The following is a 23,316-nucleotide window of genomic DNA, read 5'->3' as shown; positions in this document are numbered from 1 at the left end:
TCCATGCGCTAGCGAACCTGATAGATAATATCACCGAGATGTGTGATGACACCTTCAGGTATACAGGAAGGGAGTTGCAAGCTTACAAAACAGAACTGATCCAGCACAGGATGGTCCTCAATTATATTACGGCCGTGACAGGCGGGTACTGTGTCACTTTGGCAACTCAGTATGGTGTGAAGTGCTGCACGTATATTACAAACAGCACTGATGACCCAACCGAGGTCATCGATCAAAAGATGGACGATATCTTGCAGTTGAAGTGGGAGTTCCGAAGGAGACACAACCTTAACTTGACTGCTGTGAGTAATGAACTGACCGGCTGGGTCTCATGGTTGAACCCACGAAATTGGTTCTCAGGTTTAGGAGAGTGGGCCCAAAATGTTATCATGAGTGTGGGAAAGTTTCTCCTTTGTATCCTGGGAGTCGTCATAATTATTGGCTTGATATTTAGGTGTGTTCGAATTTTAACGCGGCGCAAGCACGGCACAAAATTGATGAGTTTGAGGAGCGTGGGCACTGTTACAACAGCAGATTTAATTTATGACCCATCCATAGAGACAATGTTGTGATAAGACATGATGCAAATGAATTCCACGGCCCGTTTCTTTCACCCGTTTTTCCTTTGTTTCCCCTCAGCAAAAACACACCCATCCGGAAAAGACTTCGATCAACACCCAAGAATGATTATGCAAATGTTATGTGAATGTATTTATGATATGTGTCTTATCTTCATCTCTACAACCTTCAGGTAGTGACACACATAGTCGACAGGTGATATCTATATATTAGCATTCACATATGTTCCCCCTTCATGTATCATCAACTAAATGTGCACCCCATTTGTTGGAACAAGAAGCCGAAAAGAGCTCGGTAGTGTTTGTTGGCCCACTTACAGACCCTTAATACGGGATAATAAGGATTTAATGTATACTTCGCAATACCTCGAAGCTTATCTAGAACATATATGGCACGATGATACATGCCCCTCAGACATGGATTCATACATACATGCTTTTGCTATCCCACTAGGTCATACATTTCCCACCTACACCTCTCCGCCTACTATCCAATCATCTGTAGATATTGTATTGTATATTTTTCCGTTTAATGTTTAGATAGTGGCAGTTATTGTTGACTGCCAAAGGGTGGACTGTCAAAGTTGAAATATATTGTAATGCATACACCATGTACTAACCCCACACACATGCCCGCTGCGCGTGCACATTCCGCCGTGCGTGCACATATCCGCAATTTGCGTATGATCGCTCCCGCGTTCCTGCGCGTGGTATGGGTATTTACGGCGGAGTTTGTGAGCGCATAGAGGGTTATTAGAACATTACATATTTAACCCAAATAGTGCACATTTTAGATATAGCTCCCTTGCACCACATCAGCAAGTATCAACAGTTTAAATGGTTCCAGGACTAAGGGATTCATATTTGCATGATAGGAAGAGTCAGACTAAGGTTAGAAGGTGATGTCTAGTATCCAGCTGTAGGGTATTTCAAGGGTAACATTCCGGTGTTGGTTAGAGAAAGATCGCATGTTCCTGCGTATAGTTATGTGCAGAAGTAGAATATAGTTATAAACTGTATTTACTGTATATTATGTATGCGGCGGGAATCCAGAGGATACCACCCCCAAGAGCAGTTGAGAAAGACATCGCCCACCTTTTCAAATCAACCTATGACCTCTCCTGTAATGTAAAGATGCATCTCTGTGTCCAATGGACAATGCGATTACAGTAACCATTGTATTGTGTATGGAAGTTGTGTATAAAAGACCTGTTGTTGCCTGGCCGGTCAGAAGACTCTGAACGCTATCTACCTGATAAGCGGAGGACTGGTCCAGGTTGCGCAAGCGAACATTCTCACGTATGTACATTGACTGTAGCCATTATTCTGTTGTAGATTTATCTTGTTAGCCTTGTAGAGTATAATTTGTATGGTTATCCCCTTTTCGAAATAATCCACTGTGGCCTAGAACCCAGCGGTAACTACATATCAGTGTTGTGTCCTCACTTCCCTGCTAAGGTTTAAAGCGTATTTAACTATATAAGGTTTAAGAGTGTATTGATAAGGTGTACGCACTGCAGGTACTTGATACCGTCAGCACTGCTTAAGGTTTAAGGTATAACATCATTGCAGTGCTTTGCTGCATAAAGGTTTAAAGTGTAATCATATCATTGCATTGTATTACTAATAAGGTTTAAAGTTTATCAATTGAGTGTGCGCGCACTGTGTGTACTTTGTACCCCCAGCGCGGCGTGTGTACATTAAGTCCGTACTCCTTACGGGACTCTGTACGCAAATAGCGTACATAGTACGTAGCGTGCGTATTAAGTCTAGCGGCCGCAGCGGCTCATGGTAAAAGTGTGTTTAAAGGTATAGCTTTAATGGTTTAAGATAATATCGACATTATCATACGCAACGCTCGTACCACATCCAAACTGTGAGGTGTGGAAGAATCGCCACAACCGGAACTACAATAGGTTGATTGATTTGAAAAGCTGAGACAACCTTTGGCAGCAGAGGCAGAACTCTGGGAGGCAACGGAGTCATCTGCCGCCAGGCTCCTGCTCTGAAGGGGGGCACCTCTGCTCCCAGTCTGTGACACCCTTGAATTAAGTTAATTGATAGCTGCCACTGTCTTTTCAGTGGCCGACTTCCTCACTGGTCCCTGCACCTTACAAATCACACTCTCTTTATTATACTGAATATACACATTTTACAAGTGTCATACCAAGTATTAGAAACCACAACCTATTATACTGGAAGCAGACACCTTACTGATGAAGCTATTTGCTCCTGTATAGGAAGCATGATAATTCTAACTTTATGAAGTTACGTGTAATTGGCAGAGAAGTAACTTCATAAAGTTAGAATTCTCATGCTTCCTCTACAGGAGCAAATAACTCCATCAGTAAAGTGTCTGCTGTTAATGTAACAGGTCATGGGTTCTAATCCTGGGTATGACTGCTAAGAAATGTGTGATTTAAAATAAAAGACAATTAAATGTATAAATACAGTATATACATTTTTTTCAGAGCACTTAATATAGTAAATAGGGGGGCACCAATATTTATCTGGCCTCCGGGCAACTGGGACGAACTTACGCCGCTGTTTAGCAGGAACAACTTGCGAGTTCTGAGCTCTGCCCGATCTTCGTGAAACACCAGATAGGGAGGCTTGCATGACAAAGCCCCCAATTCTGAGACTCGCCTTGCAGACATGAGAGCAAGCAAGATAACAGTCTTCCAAGTCAAGTACTTGCCCTCCGCCATATGTAATGGTTCAAACCAGGAAGATTGGAGGAAATCCAACACCAACTGGAGATCCCAAGGAGCCGTGGGAGGTACAAACGGTGGCTGCAAGTGAAGTACCCCTTTAAGAAAAGTCTGAACTTCTGGGATAAACGCCAACTTCCTCTGGAAAAAGATGGACAACGCTGACACTTGGACCTTGAGAGAGACCAAGCGCAAACCAACATCCTCACCCGACTGGAGGAATCGTAACAAATGACACAGTTTGAAAACCGCTGGTGGATAGTGATGGCTACCACACCAGGAGACAAACATTTTCCATATCCAATCATAATGTCATGATGTGACATCTTTTCTAGCATGCAGCATAGTCTGGGTAACAGCTCCCGGAATGCCCTTCCAGGCTAGAATCTCCCTCTTAACTTCCACGCCGTCGGACGTAGCCGCTGTAAGTTTGGATAGACGAATGGGCCTTGCTGAAGAAGATCTTCCCACAGCGGCAAAGGCCAGGGGTAGTATACAAACAGGGAGAAGAGATCTGCGTACCAAACCCTTCAAAGCCAATCCAGGGCGATTAAAATCGCCTGAGCCCTCTCTTTCTTTATTCGCCTTAAGATTCATTGTAGTAAAGGGAATGGAGGGAACAGATAAACTGTCTGAAGAGTCCAGGGCATTATCAAAGCATAAACAGCTGTCGCCTGTGGGTATCGTGTTCTCGAGAAGTAACACTGAAGTTTTTTGTTGTGTTGAAATGCCATAAGATCTATCTGTGGCCAACCCCATCTGGATACAATCTGTTGGAAGACGTGAGGGTGGAGACCCGATTCTCCGGGGTGCAGATCCTGCCTGCTGAGGAAGTCTGCCTCCCAATTGTCCATTCCCAGAATGAATATGGCCAAAATTGCCCTGGCATGTCTTTCGGCCCAGAGGAGGATCTTGGTGACCTCCCTCATAGCTGACCTGCTCTTTGTTCCGCCTTGCCGGTTGATGTAGGCCACCACAGTGGCATTGTCTGATTGTACCTGGATTGCCTGATTTTGTAACGGGTGGAACACCTGAAGGGGGGCGTTGTAAATTGCCCACAGAGACTCCATTTTGAATTTGCAGATCCTGAGGTATGGATTCAGGGACATCAGGTTCAGTATGGGTCTGACCGAATCATACGATTTCAGTACTACAAACAGGTTTGAGTAGTAGCCTTTGTTCCTTTGATGAATGGGAACCGGGATAATAACTCCTGCTAGCAGGAGTCGGTCTATGGCCTCCTTCAGGATTAAAAGCTTTTCAGAGGAAACTGGTAAACCTGAAGTGAAAAACCTGTGAGGCAGGGTCAGTTCAAATTATATTTTGTAGCCCTGGGAGATCAAGTCCTTGACCCAAGCATCTTGGCAGGAGTATTTCCAAACTTGACTGAAATGTTTGAGATGTGCCCCTACCTTGAGATCCCCCAGGTGCAGAAGGAGAAGCCATGCTGTAGGTTTTGTGACAGTGGAAGCACCAGAGGTTAAAGTGAGCCGGAAAAAAGGGCGGAACTGTTTTCCATCAGTCGCATTTGGAGACAGAACGCAGTTCCGCCTCCTCCGGCTCACCTAACCAAGAATGTGAGCCTGGAGCTGCATGGGGATGCCCGGCATCCGCTGAGGTTGTGTTAACAGCGGGCTCTGGCTCCTTCCCCTCAGTGGCTGCCGGAGCTCACATCTGAGCTCCGACTGTGTGCTGTGCTGTGGGAGAGATGTCATGACCACTTTAAGCACTGGGACGCACTGTTCTGCTCCTGCTGGCTTGTAACAGCTGCTTTACGTCCCCGGCCTCTGGAACCATGAACTGCATTTGAGGCACCACTGGCTCGGCCTCTGAACCCGTTAGTAAGAAAGGAATGAAAGGACTGGAAAGACGGACCAGAACATGCGCGTCTTGGTGGTGGAGCAGATGACAATAATAGATAAGTGGATTTACCAGCAGTAGACTTTGTGATCCACTAATCTAATTCCTCACCAAACAAAGCCTCACCAGTAAAAAGGTAAACCTTTCACTCCCCTCTTCGACTCAGCATCCGCTGTACACTAATGAAGCCATAAAACTCTGCGAGCGGAGATGGACAGGGCCAACATCCGGGAGTTAATTAGACCAATCTCCCTGGTAGTCTCACATAAATAAGCTGCTGATTCCTGAATGTGTTGTGTTAAAGTAACCAGATCATCCGGGGAACAACCCTCCTGGATACCTGTTATGAGGTTCTCACCCATTTCTCTGTGGCCTTAGTAACCCAGCAGCCAACAATGACAGGATGCAGAACCGCTCCTGCAGCGGTAGACATAGTCTTCAGCATTCCTTCTATCTTACGGTCTGAGGAATCCTTTAATGAGGTAGCCCGCGGGACCGGAAGTACAATCTTTTGAGAGAGACGGGAAACTGAAGGGTCCACCACAGGTGGATTTTCCCACAGCTTCCTGTCATCAGGAGGAAAAGGAAAATAAAATAAAAATCTCTTAGGGATCTGGAATTTTTATATCAGGATGCAACCAAGCTTCCTTAAACCATGCATAAAGTTCAGAAGACACATGAAACGTAACCATAGTATTTTGCGGTTTACTGAAACACACAGGTTCTACCTGAGTGTCCTCTTTCTCTGGTATTTCCAGAATCTCCCGTATTGCATAAATGAGTGACTGAACCCCCTGAGAAGGGCTACCAGTGTCCCCATTTTCCTCCTCTAAACACTCAAAATCCCCTTCCTCTAAATCTGGCATGCCTTCTCCTGAGTCATCTGACTGCAGGACCTGTGGTAACATATGTTTTTGATGCATTAGCCTGAGCGGGTGAGCAGAAGATTTACCCCCTCCCCACCCATTTAGAGACCAAATCCTCCACAGACTGTCTGAGAGTTTGTCTGTCTTGTCTGGCAGCAGCCAGTTCAGAGGAAATATCTGTCATCACACCTGTTAATGTGGACAACCAAACTGGTGCCGGTTCTTGTGACCTGCTACCAGATTGTGACTCAGACTCAGTACACTGGTCACAAATTTGTGACCCTTCAGTAGAGCAGTTTCTACATATTACCTTTTTGCCTGTCATTCTTACACAGTATAAATCCAAATGCAGGACCCTGAAATTAAAGAAGTCATACAGAAGTTGAGAAATGAGGAGTTGCATTTAACAGAGGGAAACACATTGGCAAAACACATACACAACCTAACACTAACCAAGGACAAGGAAATGCTAATTTACAATAGTGAAGATGCAACATGGGTGGTCCCAAGAGTACAGACATGAAATTATATATCCTGTACATAACCTACCCACAGGTGGACACCAGGGTGTACAAAAGACACAGCAGAGACTTAAGACAGAAGGTTGGTGGCCAGATATGGGAAAAGATGTACTGCAATACTGTGACAGCTGTGTGGTATGTGCCCAAGTTAACACAGCACCTAGGAAGATAAATGCTCCCCTAAGAATACAAAGAAGGGAAGGCCCATGGAATGCTTTACAAATTGACTACATGGGTCCTCTGCCTGTCACAACTAAAAGTAACAAATATGTGTTGGTTGTGATGGACTTATTTTCAAAATGGGTAGAAATTTTCCCCACTAAAGATAACACAGCTCTAAGCACAGCAAAGATCTTGGTGGATCAAATATTCACACGGTGGGGTCTCCCAGCATCAGTTTAATCAGATCAAGGCTCACATTTCACAGGTAATGTGATGAAAACTTGCCTAAAGATGCTGGGAATAAAACAAAGCTTTCACATTGCTTATCACCCTGAATCTTCAGGATAGGTGGAACGTGCCAATAAACAGATCAAAACTATGTTAAGGAAGTTTGTTGACATAAATGGTAAGAATTGGGATAATTTGTTACCCCTGGTGGCAATGGCAATAAGGGCCACTCCGTCATCAACCACAAGATTAACCCCATTTGAATTAATGACAGGTAGGCAAATGAGACTTTTTGGAGTGATAAACACTCCAACTCCTGGCGCAAATATAGTAGAATTACTAATTATCCGTACACCAACTGCACACACTAAAGGACTGACAAAATCCTCAAGAATATAAAAAACAGAAAAAAGCTAGTGTAATTGCGCTTGATGTGCTGATTGAATATATAAATGAATTGTTACAATTGTGTGTCTACTTTTACTCAAATTAGCACACATGGAACTTACTTTCATAAAATTCTAACAGAACTTTAATAAAAACACACATATAACATATAACATAAAATACCAGAGATAGTTTAGTATGCTCAAACACACTGAAGGAAACACTCTAAAATGTCTATGGACACTATTAGTTAGATAGTAGCAGTGTCCTTAAGCAATATCAGATAGATGGCAACAAAGTGTCTTATAAAGTGCTAAACAGACATGCCTGGTCTGTTACATATGGCGCATCAAAAACTGCAACAGTTGCTATTGCCTAAAGAAATGATGTATAATCTCTCCAATCCTCCTGCTACTGGCATACCAGTGCAGAGGAATGCTGCTGTAATTATATTTACCCGAACCAGCGGGATTGTCCAGATATACAGCGCAGTTGTGCAGGGAGATATCCTTGTGGCGTGCTGACACGGCGTCCACCGCCGGCACTATTCGTGGTGCAGGAAGAATCTCTGTCCTGGTGGGCAGGTACGGACGCTCCAGGTGCCGCTATCCTCACAAGCGGATATAAAGACTCCGAATGCCTCTCCGAGAATAGACGCCGGCACCAGACGCTGGTGATGGAAACTGGCAATAGCGCTTGTGCTGATGTTGCCGTCAGTGTGTAGTTCAGAGCGGGGAGATGACGTCAACGCGTTTCGTCCCGTCACAACTCGGGACTTTCTCAAGACTAAAGGGCTCACTCCATATTAGCCCTTATTTAACTCCCCATAAGGACCGCCTTGATTGTAATTAAAGACATCAGTGTACCACGGTCTGACTATACATATATTGACAATACTATTCAAAAACGAGTTTTATGGTAAGAACTTGCCTATGTTAAAACTCTTTCTGCGAGGTACACTGGGCTCCACAAGTCTGGACAATGGGTGTAGAGTAGGATCTTGATTCGAGGCACCAACAGACTCAAAGCTTTGACTGTTCCCAGAATGCACAGCGCCGCTTCCTATATCACCCCGCCTCCCAGCACAGGAGCTCAGTTTTAGTTAACCAGCCCAATGCAGTAGCAGGAAAAGAGACGACAACGGTTAGTAGCCACCTACACCACACTCTCACGACAAGAGAAGTGTCAGCGGCTAATGCCAAATGAACCCAAAGAAGCTAAGTGCTTCAGGGTGGGCACCTTGTGGAGCCCAGTGTACCTCACAGAAAGAGTTTTAACAAAGGTAAGTTCTTACCATAAAACTCGTTTTCTGCTGCGGGGTACACTGGGCTCCACAAGTCTGGACAATGGGGATGTCCTAAAGCAGTTCCTTATGGGAGGGGACGCACTGTAGCGGGCACAAGAACCCGGCGTCCAAAGGAAGCATCCTGGGAAGTGGCAGTATCGAAGGCATTGTGTCACGATCCGGGTATCTGGACGCCATTTCTTACCCATCAGATGCCTCCTAAGGCTGGCTCAGCGCTCCAGGACCGGATCCCATCTGTTATCCTAATGTTCACATTCCTGCATCCTCTCCTGTCTCTCTGAGACGCTGTCACAGTGACGCCTTATTGCATCTGGCATGGCGTCTCCCGCGGCCTCCGCCGCCGTCCCTGAGCTTCTGCATGCAGAGTGTCAGAGTGGCGATTACGTCAGCCGCGGCCTCCGCTGTGTCCGCGTGGTTGGATGTGCACTTGTCAGCCTGGCGTCTCCTGTCTCCGGTGGCCGGCGCCGCCATTACTGTTTTCATTACCACATGGATTACAAACCAAACTTCCCTCCAAGTGTCTGCATGGGCGCAGCCATCTTGGATTCTGTCAGGTGATCATTTCCTCCAATCTGTTGTCAGTATTGTTAATCTGCATAATTGCCTAGCCAATCCCTTCCTTGCTGCAGGTATAAATACACTGTGCCTGAGCAAGGAAGGCGTCAGTGCTTTGGTTGTCAAACCTAGTTCCTGTTTGTCTCTCTCCTGTGATTGTCTTCCAGGTTCCAGCTCCTGTCTCAAGACTTCCACCATAGAGACCCGCACCAGCATTCCACCTGCGGTGTAGCCTGACTCTCCAATCCATTGTGGATTCATCTGTTTCCAGCTACAGCATTACCTGCTTCCAGCTCAGCTTCCAGCAGAGTACAGCTTCCCTTAAAGGGCCGGTGTCCTTTCTACACTTTACCACTCTCCACCGGTATTATTATTTCTCCGCTCTCAAGTTCTACATTTCAGTTCATATTTCATCGCTCCCAAGTTCATCTATTATTTAACTGGTTCCAGCCAGTATCCACTCCGTGCTAACAACAGTCTGGTTCCAGCCAGTATCCACAGCAGCTGTTTTACCTTCAGCAACCCAGCTTTTCCTGGAACATCAGCTGGCACAATCCTGGGTTATCTCCATTGCTACAGTCGGGCCTGGTAAGGACTTTCCATCTAGAAGATCATAAGAACTATCTCACACTACCAGTGCCCTGTGGCTCCTGCCATCCTGTAGTACCCAGGAACTGTATTTATTATTTGCTGACTTTTACGTTTTCTTTTACTGCTGCTGTGTTGCGGAGTTGTCATAATAAACATCATTGACTTTTATCCAAGTTGTCGTGGTCACGCCTTCGGGCAGTTATTATTCATGTTACTTACATGTCCAGGGGTCTGATACAACCTCCCAGGTTTCGGTACATCTCAGCCCCTACAACTGAGGCTGCCTCCCGTCAGCTCAGGCCCTCAGTTGTTACTTACATGTCCAGGGGTCTGATACAACCTCCCAGGTTTCGGTACATCTCAGCCCCTACAACTGAGGCTGCCTCCCGTCAGCTCAGGCCCTCAGTTGCTTCATTTTATGAATAAAACCAGTGTATTTTTTATGCACGTCAGTTTGGCTGCTTCTTGTCCATCACGTATGGGGGTCGTTTGAAAGATACCTTTCAGTGCATTCGAGACTGAATTCAAATGTAAGTGTCATTCTGTGTGACCATTATCTGTGATAGGATTGATTTCATCCAGACCGGTTCAAAGATACCTTTATAGGAACGCGAGGTGGAATTTTTATGTAAGTGTCTTTTCAACCCCGTGTTAACTCCTGTGCACTGATCTGGAGGAAACCACAAAGATTGGAGTGTATCTGCATCATCTTTTAAAGTTTTAATACTTTAGAGAGCGCCTGTTTTTTTTTTATCATTTTACAAGTTTTGTTCAAAGCTTTGAGTCTGTTGGTGCCTCGGATCAAGATCCTACTCTACACTCATTGTCCAGACTTGTGGAGCCCAGTGTACCCCGAAGCAGAAAGCAAGTTCCATGTGCTTACTAAACAGCTGATATCTATCCATAAATATACAGGAACACACTCATAATAAAAACTATACTTTAAATCAAAATATTCATGCGCAATTAATGCAGTAATGATATTACTAACCACAATGGATATAAATTGTAATAATCACAATATGATTATGGCAAAAAGAACATAATAGCATAGTGAACATATTAATACTCCCAGTATTAACCCTTTGCCACCATTCTTCCCTATATCCGCTAATCTAAACAGGTATAATCAATAGCCTCATTAAGCCCCTTAGGACTCAAAGTATCTAATTTGAAAATCCATGCGGACTCACCAATACATAACTGTCGAAATCTATTCCCACCCCTCCTAGTATGACAGAACTGTTTGACCACCATTAGGGACAACCCCTTAGGGTCCCCATTATGATATCTAACAAAGTGTTTCGAGACACTATGTTTAATAGATTTATTAATAATGTTACACCTATGTTCTCTAAAATGACTTTTAATGGATCTAATGGTCCTGCCAACATACTGCAGTTGGCAGGGACATTGTAGAACATACACAGAATATGTGGATTCACAATTTAAATATTGATTAATGGGAAAACTAACTCCACTGCTATTAGAAATAACATTAGTTGATCCATTTCTCATATAACTGCACGTAAGACAAATAGATTTATTGCACCTAAAACTACCTAAAGGTCTGGTTGGAAGCCATGTTTTCTGAAGATCTTCACTACAGTGTGTGGCTTTCACCGATCTCAAATCACTTGGCGCTAATATATTCCTAAAATTGGTATTCTTCTTATAGATTATCCTTGGTTTATCACCAATGTGTTTATTCAATATCGGATCCGGTTTTAAGATTCCAAAATTCATATTCACAATCCTTCTTATCCTACTGGATTTTGAATTGTACTTCGATATACACCGTATCTCTTCTGATAGACTGGAGTCACGGTTCGACACCAACGAATCAGTGACCACCATGGAATCAGAGAGATCCTTACTCCTAGATGTTTCCACATGGAGACCTAATGGCTCTAATGTTGAAACAGACATCAGAGCCTCCTCTAATAACTTTTGGGGATAGCCTCTTCTTTTAAAGTGACTAATCATAGCCCTAGATTGTTCAGCAAAATCCTCATCTCGTGTACAATTTCGTCTTATACGCATGAATTGGTTCTTAGGTATATTTTTAATCCACGGTTTAAAGTGGGCACTTTCATAATGTAAATAATGACTAGTCCCTACTGGTTTTATATAGTTATTGAACACAATAGTGTCATCTTGGATCGAGAAGGTCACGTCCAGATAATTTATCACCTTATAATCAAAAGTGTGCGTGAACGTGAGATTGTGAGTGTTATTATTAAAAAAATAACAAAATCCTGTGCTAATGTGGAGCTCCCTTTCCAAATAATAAATAAATCATCAATAAAACGGCCATAGAGGACCAGGTTATCTCTATATGGGCCGCTCCATAGTAACTCCTCCTCGAAGCGGCCCATATAGAGATTTGCAAAACTCGGTGCGAACCTGGTCCCCCATGGCCGTACCTAGTGCCTGTTGCAGTTTTTGATGCACCATATGTAACAGACCAGACATGTCTGTTTAGCACTTTATAAGACACTTTGTTGCCATCTATCTGATATTGCTTAAGGACACTGCTACTATCTAACTAATAGTGTCCAAAGACATTTTAGAGTGTTTCCTTCAGTGTGTTTGAGCATACTAAACTATCTCTGGTATTTTATGTTATATGTTATATGTGTGTTTTTAATAAAGTTCTGTTAGAATTTTATGAAAGGAAGTTCCCTGTGTGCTAATTTGAGTAAAAGCAGACACACAATTGTAACAATTCATTTATATATTCAATCAGCACATCAAGCGCAATTACACTAGCTTTTTTCAGGCAAATGAGACTGCCAGAGCATCTCTGGTTAGATCTGCACACCTCCACTATCGACAGACTGTCAACGGACCAGTACCTTACAAAACTGGGAAAAGCACTTACTGAGGTTCACCTGTTTGCAGCACAACAGCTAGGAAAAACACAGAGAAAGGCAAAGGCCCATTTTGGCAAAGGTGTCAGAGAAAATTGTTGGGAAGTTGGAGATAAAGTCATGCTTTTAGAACTCCACCCCACAGACCACGGTCTGGGTAAGAAATGGAGAGAACCATTTTTAATAGTGGATAGACTGAGTCCCTCAGTATACAAAATAAGGATCAAGGATGCAAAGAGAGTGCAAGACAAATGGTTACATGCAAACCAAATGAACTGTACAAAGGAGAGGGGTTGACTGAATAACTCTTTTCTTTTCCCTCATTATGTGTTTTTTTGTTTTTTTATTTCACAGGAAAATGAGGATCCCAGCTTTAGTACTATTCTTATTGGTGAGCCTCCAGATCCAGGGTACAAGTGAGGTAAATATTTCGATCAGAGTGGAAGCCAACCCAATTCACTGAAAAAGAGGAGAATCCATCCTCCTGCCTATGTCAGTGCAAGGTACAAATGGGGAACAAGTATCCTGGTGGGGCCCAGCGGTTAAAGAAATTAAATTCTGGGACAATGGAAGTGCCAGAAACTCACCACAATACATGGGTAGGGTACAGGTCTTCCCAAATGATCCTTATTAATCAACCATACAAAACTTATAAACACAGGAGCTTGGATATATGGTTTTATCATACCAATTCCCATGCATGGAAATCTACCCACAATGAAAAGAACTTATGTTCCCGGAAGTATTACACTGAATGTTTCCCAGGAAATAGCCCCTAATCCATCAGTTACTTCAACAAAGGGGAAAACATTGCAAACTACTATACCAGTTAAATGCCCGCAAACCAGTGAAGGATACACCAGTGGTCTTACTGCTACCTCCATTCCTGGTTCGCTGATAAACAATGTACAATATATACACGTGCCAGTAGTCCTGAATCTCTGGAAATGGAATATGGCAGAATTTAGTTACTGTGTGAATAGTAAAGTTTATTTGTTTTATGCTACCTTATTAGTAGAGATTATTGATTCTCACCAGACCAAAACTCAAGACCCATACACAGGACAGGCTACCCCTCACCAAAAAGGTATTTTTAGATCCAGGAAATTGCAAAGTTTAGATGGGATCATTGGATCCATCCCTGGACTGTTTGGTTCTGGGATGTCAATTTGGAATAGGGCGGATTTGGAAGTAATCTGCAGACATATAGGCAATTTTGAACAGAAAGAGGGACAATATGTTTTGAAGCCTGTCCTGCAGGGTATTGAGGGTCTAGCCAGTGAAGAAAAATTTACTGTTTATAACATGCATGATATAGCAAGATTGTTTTCAGAGACCCAAGCCAAGATAAATGAAATTGTTGAACCCAACAACAGAGAAGCCAAACAAAATCACGTAGGTAAAGAAATAATATGCACTGCATATGGTAATTATGTCATCAACACGATCACACATGTAATCAGAGACATACAATCTGGTAAAATACCTGACATTTTAAGAGATAATGATCTGACAAATTGTTATTGCTCACAATCAGATATTGGGCATGGGGTAACTACCCCAGGAGATAGCTGCAGACCCCTGCCTATCTCCACAATTAGGAATTTAGGCACTGTGACCCCACACCCAAGTAGAGGTTCACCCCATTGCCACAACAAGCAGCAACTGTGTGCAGTCAACGATATCCTGTATGTTTCCTTTACCATCTCTCTTCCTGTGTTCGACCCAAGCAGGTCTTTCTTTGACAAACTGTCTACAGTTCACTCCATTGGATATTTGGAAAAGGACATTTACAAAGAGCGGCTGGACCTACCAGAACTATTGGTCCGAGTTGAAGACACCTGGAACGTTCCACATACTGCTTGCTGTGCAGTCAAGGAAAACCAATACTTGCGTCGCCGCAACATTTTCGAAATTGAGACGCCAATCTGCGCCCTGGAATCAAGTAAACCAAGCACCTTAATCACAGACATAAATGAACTTGCCACCATTCCCAGCAAAGATATGGATATAGGAGGACCTGAACATAGTGCAAGCTAAAACCATCATCCAGCTATACAGCCAGAGACATTGCATGTCCAGTGAAACTAACAAAATGGAGAACTCCAGTAGTAAAGGTGACATACAACATGAATGGACAGTACTGCATAGTCACAAATCATGGGGAGTTCTTGTATAGGGGAAAGTCATGTCTAATGCCAAACCCAAATTTCTGCTTCAGCCCACAGGAGTATACCACCATCAGTCAGATGGTTATCACCCCAATTCCTGTTTATAAAGAGGACATAAATATAGATAGTGAACCAGAAATATCTGATCCTGGAGAATATATACCTGTGTTCAACATACACATAGATCTGTTAACCCTAAATTTAGAGAAACTCCTGGATGGGAAAGACACACACATAGTCCAGATTAATAACATGGTAGAAAAGGCAGATGCCACACTAAATGAACTACTGCATGATGGAGATTTTGAAATCACTATGACAAACACCTGGCTTGAGAGGAGTTTGAAGGGCTTGTTGATCGGACAAAATCTTGCTAATCGTTTTAATTTCACTGATATTATGGCTTAAGTGCATTATAGGGCAAGAACGCAGTAAGCTAGAAAACTTGGTAGATGCAAGATATAAGAAATTATTATCTTAATGTATGTGTGGCCACCATCATCAATACTCACGGCCACAAGGGGGCGACTGTTACCATATATGTAGTCAAATCGACAAAACATAATTTGACCGGTACTAGGTTTAGATCAAATAAGTTGCATTAAATTCTGTAATGTAATAATCATGATTCCAACCATGATCAAGATTGTACATATATTTTATAGTAGGGAATAATGTATATCTGCATACAGACAGATACCAAATGTCTAGAGAAAATAGATAATTTGATTCTGATAGATAAAATCAGCAGGCCACCTGGCTTAGATCACTTAAAAGGCACACAGATAATGACATGCGCAGGGAAGTGTTCAAATGTAGAGTCTAAGACTACAATCAGGAATCTGCATAACCTTAGTAAATGTATGGTACCTGGCCTTTTGCTTTGTGACCGCTCAGCACAGCGCGATGTGCTAGCGAGGGGGGATGATGATGGGGGGCTGCTCGCTTCACACAAAGGTGAAGTGAGTGACCCGCTAGATTGAGCCTGCATGCAGGCTCAATCTAGTACCGGCGATAGCGATGCATGGGGCCGCACATCGCTATCGCTGGGGGGCATACAGACGGCAGATCCGTGCTTAAAGTCTAAGCAATCTAGTCAGATTGCTTAGATTTTAAACACGGATCTCTCCGTGTGTACCCTCCTTAAGACGTCAGAAGGTAGGTATGCATTTTACCCTCAATAATTCTTGCAAGTATACAGTATGTGTGTTAACTGTTTACATTTGTAAATAGTGTTTGTTAGGTATGTACTGTAGTTAATAATAATTATATGACTTATCATTGTGTTTTGTTCATATCTTGTATTTTGTATACCTAGAATAAAGTGTTAGTGAAATAGAGCTGGTATTCCAAGGTTCAAACTCATTTTTTGGAATCTCTAAACCATACATGAAATCTGCATATATTATATAAGGCTCTGCAAGGTTGAACAATATATTTATACTCCTAAGGTATAGCATTTATATGTTTAATGAGCCAAGTAAATACGTCCCTGCATAAAGTATATTTACTACTTGCACAGATGTATTGCTTGGACAATAGTTGTTGGTTTCAATAGATACATCCGCATACTCAATGAGCCAGGATTATATATCTTTGTAAAGTATATTCACACGTTGCCTGGGCATATTTCCTGGACAGTAGAGATATAGCTGTTTAAAAACCAAATGAGCCAATCACATGCATATGTATATGTCCATGTGATGTACATTGCTGTGTGATTGGACTAGTACTAATATCGCCCCTTTAGTTATGAGCCAACCTAATTTGTAAGCCTGTTATAATATATTTACAGATATAAGATACATAAGACATATCAATATATGATATAATAAATATATATTATATTATATAAGATTCAACTTTTCAATACACACACACACACACACACACACACACACACACACACACACACACACACACACACACACACACACACGAAACATACAGTCCACTCCTGCAAGCAGTAATAAACTAAACAGCTAACAGGAGAGAACACAGAGTAGGAGAAACCAGCACACTCTGCCTTTATGAGCTGTGTATAATATAGCCAGGCAGTAGAGATTCCGGAGTCACATAATAGCGACCCAGAGTTTAACTTGATCCCCCACTGTATATACCACAGTCTCAGATGTTTGTGAGTCCGCGTTGGCCGTGGCATCTCTGCAGCAGCTCTGCTCTCTGCACATGTGGCTAAGATGGCACCCGCTTTCCCGCTCTGCTAAGCTCCACCCCTCAACGGGCGCGCGCTGCAGCGGAATATATACGCAGCTGAATCAGGCACAGGAGCTCTCTCCAGTACAGCAGTGTGCCTGATCGTTTCTCGTGTAGTCACTGTGAACCGGGAATCCCGCTACTCCGGACCCAGTTGTATACTCGCGCGCCTTCCTTATTCAGCTATGTTAGGGGGTGGCGTCAGGTTGCGGGGATCCAGTGTCAGCCCCCCATATGACTGAGGCCGGAGATCCCCCCTAGGACCGATGTCCTGGTAACTGGCTACCTGGGGCCATACCTATCTATAACGTCTGGACAGGTCCCCCCCTAAGTCCCTCATTGCAGACAGGCATTTGCCAGGTGCCTGTTTGAAAAATGTTCCGAAATATAAAAATGAAAAAAAGTTTAAATGAAGAAAAATCCTGGAGACCTCCAGTGTGTGACCGACTCTGAGGGCACATTTTTCTAAACTGGTCTGATGGAGGGGGCATAGAGGGGAGGAGCCAGCACACACTATGTTGAAGAAATATAAAGTGCACCGGCTCCAATGGACCCATCTATACCCCACTGTAATTCACCATCCCAGTATACCCTATGGATGCTAGAGAAAGAAAATTGGCACCTCCCTAAATTTTCCAATAGGGACATAAGGTGTATGCCTCACGGTGAAGGGGCATGACAAAATTTATCTCAGAGTATGTCCGTGCTATGATGCCGATTCGCACGCATATATATTATACACACACATTTATAGAACAATGCAAGAAAATGGATTTCACACAAATCATCTGTATACCACATTCATGCACTCAACCAGGGAGCTTGCCACCATTCAGCCACAATAACCCTCATTAAATAACATATTTCAATATACTGCCACACCCAGAACTCAAACCCACAACCTGCTGCATTCCAGCCAAACACCCCACCCACAAGCCACTTGATCCTGCATAAAAACAATGAAAGTTTTAACTGTATGAAGCTACCTGTACCCTGTAAAAAGTAAAAAAAAATAACCAGCACCATAATTGAGCAGATAAATGCAGTGTGCAGCCACACATCCAATCCCTTGCAGCCACACACTATATAGATCTGCCTAGCTGCAACGCTGATCACCCCTTCAAAGTACAAGATAAACTTCAAATAGTTAAAACTATCCAGCTTGGAACGCTCTAGTTTTTTTTATACAAGGGCAGATAGCTCAATGAATAGAGTGTCTCACTGCAATGTCATAGGCAATGGATTTGAATCCCAGGCACATCAGTATCCAAAAATGTAGTAAAGGACAGTGCGAAAAAGGGGTGGGGGTAGGAGACAGGGGCGATCAGCAGATGTTGGGCATTGGGGAAAGCTGAAGGCGAAAGTAATTAGATAATGCTGCCAGCGTCCCCTACGGGCACACACCTAGTCACAGCCCTGGTTAGGCACCTGTTACTCTAGTTATGGTCAGTGGGATTAGAAGAAGGTAGTAAAGTAACATATTAATACACACCTGAGTTGTGATGGATCTTGCAGCCCCAGGGTGTGAGACACAAGATTCTGACAAAACCCGTAACATGCAAATAAAACTGCATTTTCTGCAACATTTGCTACCAAAGCAGGAACGGTGCCATGATAAAACCCACGCAATCCCTCTGTGTGGTATGTGCGCACTATGCAATCCAGGAAACCTCGATACATGAATGGGAAAGTCTGCATCTTCACCTTGGCTGTGTCAAAGGGCTGTCCACTGACCACGCATGCCGCACCACCTATTGGATACAAAGGTAACACAGTGAGACTTGGCAGAATATTTTGGACTTGTGCAGTCACAGTTTGAAAGTAATACTAAATATGTTTAGCAAAGCAGAGGGATATGTGTTCTCAGTACATAAGCTGCATCCTTTCTGTGTGTGTCTAGCAGTTGCATTTGGCAAGAAAGTAACAGCCCTGTTAGATATCTATCTTGGATTACGCAAGTTGAATTATTAGGTAATTAAATTATATGTAAAATAAATACGGTACTACAATGAGTGTTTTCTTTTCCCGTGTGCACTTTAGATCAGTTGTTCTCAACCTCGGTCCTCCAGTACCCCCAACAGTTCAAGTTTTCCAGGTCACTTAGCAGTTGAACAGGTGTAGTCATTACCTACTGACACATTTTAAAAGACCCATAGGTGGAGCAAATTATTTCACTTGCAATCCTGTGAGGAGACCTGGAAAACATGAACTGTTGGGGGTACTTGAGGACCGCGGTTGAGAACTACTGAGATGATAGAAAAGGATGCCCCCTGCAGGAGCAGTCATTAGCAGGAAAGTACCGGAAAATCAATTTTGTAAATCTTGGTACTTAGACATCAAGAGTAAATATACAGCACGGACGTGCAGGGAGGTAAATTGAGGAGGAGGCACTGGCTAGTACCAGAGCCAGATTTACACACAATATATGAGCTAAAGGGTTCATGTATGTATGCATACACAGGTGCAGCAGTATGTATTGCTGGAAATTTGGTGCTTTTTGATCAGAAATGTGTGGAAAAGATAGGAGGGGAGGCACTGCCTCACCTGCCATAGACTTTATACTCAAGAGTTTTAACAAAAAATGATTAGACTAATACAAAGAAGATATTTATAACTTATTCTTTGTTATCTTCATATACTTTATGTAGAGAGCTATATGCCATAAAATATAATCATAAGATTCTAACTGGCTACTAGCAGTAACCAATTTGAAGCAGGAGTGTACACGTCCATGTTGTATCTTAGAACACGGCTAGTATTGTACAGGTATGGAATAATAGGGCTAGCATTGTACAGGTATGGAATAACAGGTCTATATAAGGCAATATGGATACTCCAGACATAGTATTATTATTACTATTCTGTAGTTTATAAATATCGCAGGTCATCGCATTACATATTTGTAGAAATATGTTTTTTTGCAATATGCATTACATAGAATTTGACACAAAATAAGAACCACTTGGCCCATCTAGTCTGCCCCTTTTTAACCACATTGTTACTGCAAACCCTATTTGATCATTTTTTCTTTTTTAGGATAACCTTATGTCTTTCCCATACATTGCTATACTGTCTCAGCCTCTACCACCTCTGCTGGAGGCTATTCGACTTGTCCACTACCATTTTTCCTCAAGTTTTCCCTGAACCTACTCCCCTCCAATATCAGTGCATGTATTTGTGCTCTATTCCATTTCTTCCTTTGAAAAAGGTCTCCTTCCCTTACCTTGTTAAAACCCTTGATATATTTGAAAGTTTCTATCATGTCCCCCTTTCCCTTCTCTGCTCCAAACTATACATGTTAAGATCTTTTAGTCTTTCCAGGCAAGTTTTGTGGTGTAGGTCTTGCACCATTTTAGTTGCCCTTCTTTGTACAGTCTCTAATGTATTAGTATCCTTCTGAATATATGGCCTCCAGAACTGAACACTGTATTACCAATAATGTATACAGTGGCATTATTACGTCTTTCTTTCTGCTACTGATTCCTCTCCCAATGCAGCCAAGCATCTGACTTGCCTTCCTCATTGCTTTGTTACATTGCTTACCTGTCTTTAAGTCACCTGAAATAGTGACTCCTAGATCCCTTTCCTCCTCAGTAGTTTCCAGTATAGTGCCATTAATACTATATTTAGCCTTTGGATTTTTGAGATCCAAATGCATGATTTGTACTTTTTGGCATTAAATTGTAATTGCCACACTCTTGATCATTCCTGGAGTCTACCTAGATCATCAATAATTTGTTTTACCTCTCTTGGTGTGTCTACCCTGTTGCATACCTTTGTGTCATCAGCAAAATTGCATACTTTCCCTTCAAAACCATTTGCAACGTCACCAACAAAGTTATTAAAAAGCACTGGTCCAAGTACAGATCTCTAGGGTACTCCACTGGTAAAATGTCCCTACTATGAATGCACTCCATTTACTCTCTGTTGTCTATCCTGCAACCAAGCTCTAATCCATTCGACCATTTTAGGGCCAAAAGTACCAAGCCTTGAAAAGTAATACATTTCACATTGATAAAGTACCAACCAACCACCTCCTAGCTGTCCTTTTTCAAAGCTGGCCAGCAACATGGCAGATAGAAGCTGAATGGCTGGCACTTTAGCATTGTGAAATGTATCACATTTCAAGGCTTAGTACATCTCCCCCTTAGTATCCAGTCTTATGCTTTCAAGTCTATTTAACAGTCTGCAATGCTGGACAGTGTCAACAGCTTTACTAAAGTCTAGATAAGCTAAAGCATATCTACTCCCCCCTCCACACACACACACACACACACACACACACACACACACACACACACACACACACACACACACACACACACACACACACACACCTTTATCTATTACTTTAGTCACCCAGTCAAAAAAGTGAATATAATAATAATAATAATAATAATAATAATGATCTCCCCCCTCCCCCCCCCCCCCCAAAAAAAAAAAAAAAAAGATAATAAAAAAAAAAAAAATCCATGCTGTATGGGAGCCTGTATCATTTGAGATAATTTTCAACTTTTTCTTTTACAGTGTTTCCATCAATTTCCCTACTACTGATGTAAGGCTCACTGGTCGGTAGTTGCTTGCCTCTTCCTTGCTGCCACTTTTGGCAGTGGGACTACGTTTGTTCTTTTCCAGTCCTCTGTAATTATTCCTGTGACTGGTTGAATAATTCTCTTAATGGTGCTACCAGCATCCCTTTAAGTTCTTTTAATATTCTTGGATGTATCCCATCTGGCCCCACTGATTTATCTACTTTCAGTTTTGATAATTCTGTTAGGACATTTTCCTCTGTAAATGTACTTGTTTCTACCTTTTGTTATGAATATACTTAAAACTTAACTGTGGTTCCTTACCCTCTCTTTCAGTTGTGAACACTGAGCAAAAAAGGAGGAGATTTATGATAACAACTTACCTTTATTAAACCTCTTTCTGCGTGGTACACTGGGTTCCACAGGGATAACATCGGGGTGTAGAGTTGGATCTTGATCCGAGGCACCAACAGACTAAAATCTTTGACTGTTCCCAAGATGCACAGCGCTGCCTCCTCTATAACCCCGCCTCCGTGCACAGGAGCTCAGATTTGTTAACCAGTCCAATGCAGTAGCAGGTAAAAGAGACGACAACCGTTAGTAGCCACATACACCACATTCTAACGACAGGAGAAGGTATCAGCGGCTAATGCCATACAAACACAAAGAAGCTAAGTGCGTCAGGGTAGGAGCCCTGTGGAACCCAGTGCACCTCCCAGAAAGAGATTTAACAAAGGTAAGTTCTTACCATAAATCTTCTTTTCTGCAGTGGGGTACACTGGGGTTCCACAGGGATAACATCGGGGATGTCCTACAGCAGTTCCTCATGGGAGGGGATGCACTGTAGCAGGCACAAGAACCCGGGATCCAAAGGAGGCATCTTGGGAGGCGGAAGTATTGAAGGCATAGAACCTTATGAACGTGTTCACTGAGGACCACGTAGCCGCCTTGCATAATTGTTCAAGTGTCGCACCATGGCGGAGCGCCCAAGAAGGTCCAACCGACCAAGTAAAATGGGCTTTGATGGTATCAGGAGCTGGAAGGCCAGCTTGTACATAAGCATGTGTAATCACCATTCTAATCCATCTGCCAAGGTCTGCTTGTTAGCAGGCCAGCCACGTTTGTGAAAAGCAAAAAGGACAAAGAGGGAATCAGATCTCCTAAGAGAAGCTGTCCTGTTCACATAAATACGGAGAGCCCATGCCACATCCAAAGACCGCTCTTTGGAGGATAAACCTGGAAAAGGTAAAGGCTGGAACCACAATCTCTTGATTAAGGTGGAAAGATTACACCACCTTAGGCAGATAACCAGGGCGAATTCCTAGAACCACACTGTTACGGTGAAAAATCAGAAAGGGTGACCGACAGGACAAAGCACCCAAGTCTGAAACCTGTCTAGCAGATGCAATAGCCAGCAAGAACAAGACCTTAAGAGTAAGCCACTTAAGGTCCACAGACTGAAGAGGTTCAAATGGAGACTCTTGGAAGGCATTCAGGACAACCAACAAATCCCAAGGAGCCACAGGCAGGACATAGGGAGGTTGAATCCGCAAAACACCCTGAGTGAATGTATGAACATCAGGCAGAGTCGCAATTTTCTCTCAAACCATATCAACAAGGCAGAAATATGAACCTAGAGGGAGGCCAGACGAAGGCCTAAGTCCAGGCCCTGTTGAAGGAAAGCCAAAAGCTTGGCAGTACTGAACTTGCACGCATCCTAATTGCTAGTCGCACACCAGGCGAAGTAAGAATTCCAGACTCTAT

At 42.9% G+C, this 23,316-nt stretch overlaps 1 protein-coding gene across 5 annotated transcripts in view; it reads right to left on the bottom strand.

Moving 5' to 3' along the window:
- Window positions 1-23,316, bottom strand: part of LOC134947663 (mitochondrial ornithine transporter 1-like) — a 199,123-nt gene that overhangs the window by 60,736 nt on the left and 115,071 nt on the right. For all 5 annotated transcript variants that reach the window (XM_063935634.1, XM_063935635.1, XM_063935633.1 and 2 more), the window contains one exon: window positions 18,516-18,774. In XM_063935634.1, the coding sequence (XP_063791704.1) occupies window positions 18,516-18,774 (259 nt within the window). The remainder of the gene's footprint in view (window positions 1-18,515; window positions 18,775-23,316) is intronic.

Source organism: Pseudophryne corroboree, chromosome 8 (genome assembly GCF_028390025.1).
Source record: "Pseudophryne corroboree isolate aPseCor3 chromosome 8, aPseCor3.hap2, whole genome shotgun sequence".
Lineage (NCBI taxonomy): Eukaryota > Metazoa > Chordata > Amphibia > Anura > Myobatrachidae > Pseudophryne > Pseudophryne corroboree.
Note: the sequence above shows the minus strand (reverse complement) of the source record. Positions and strands in the feature narration are given on the sequence as shown.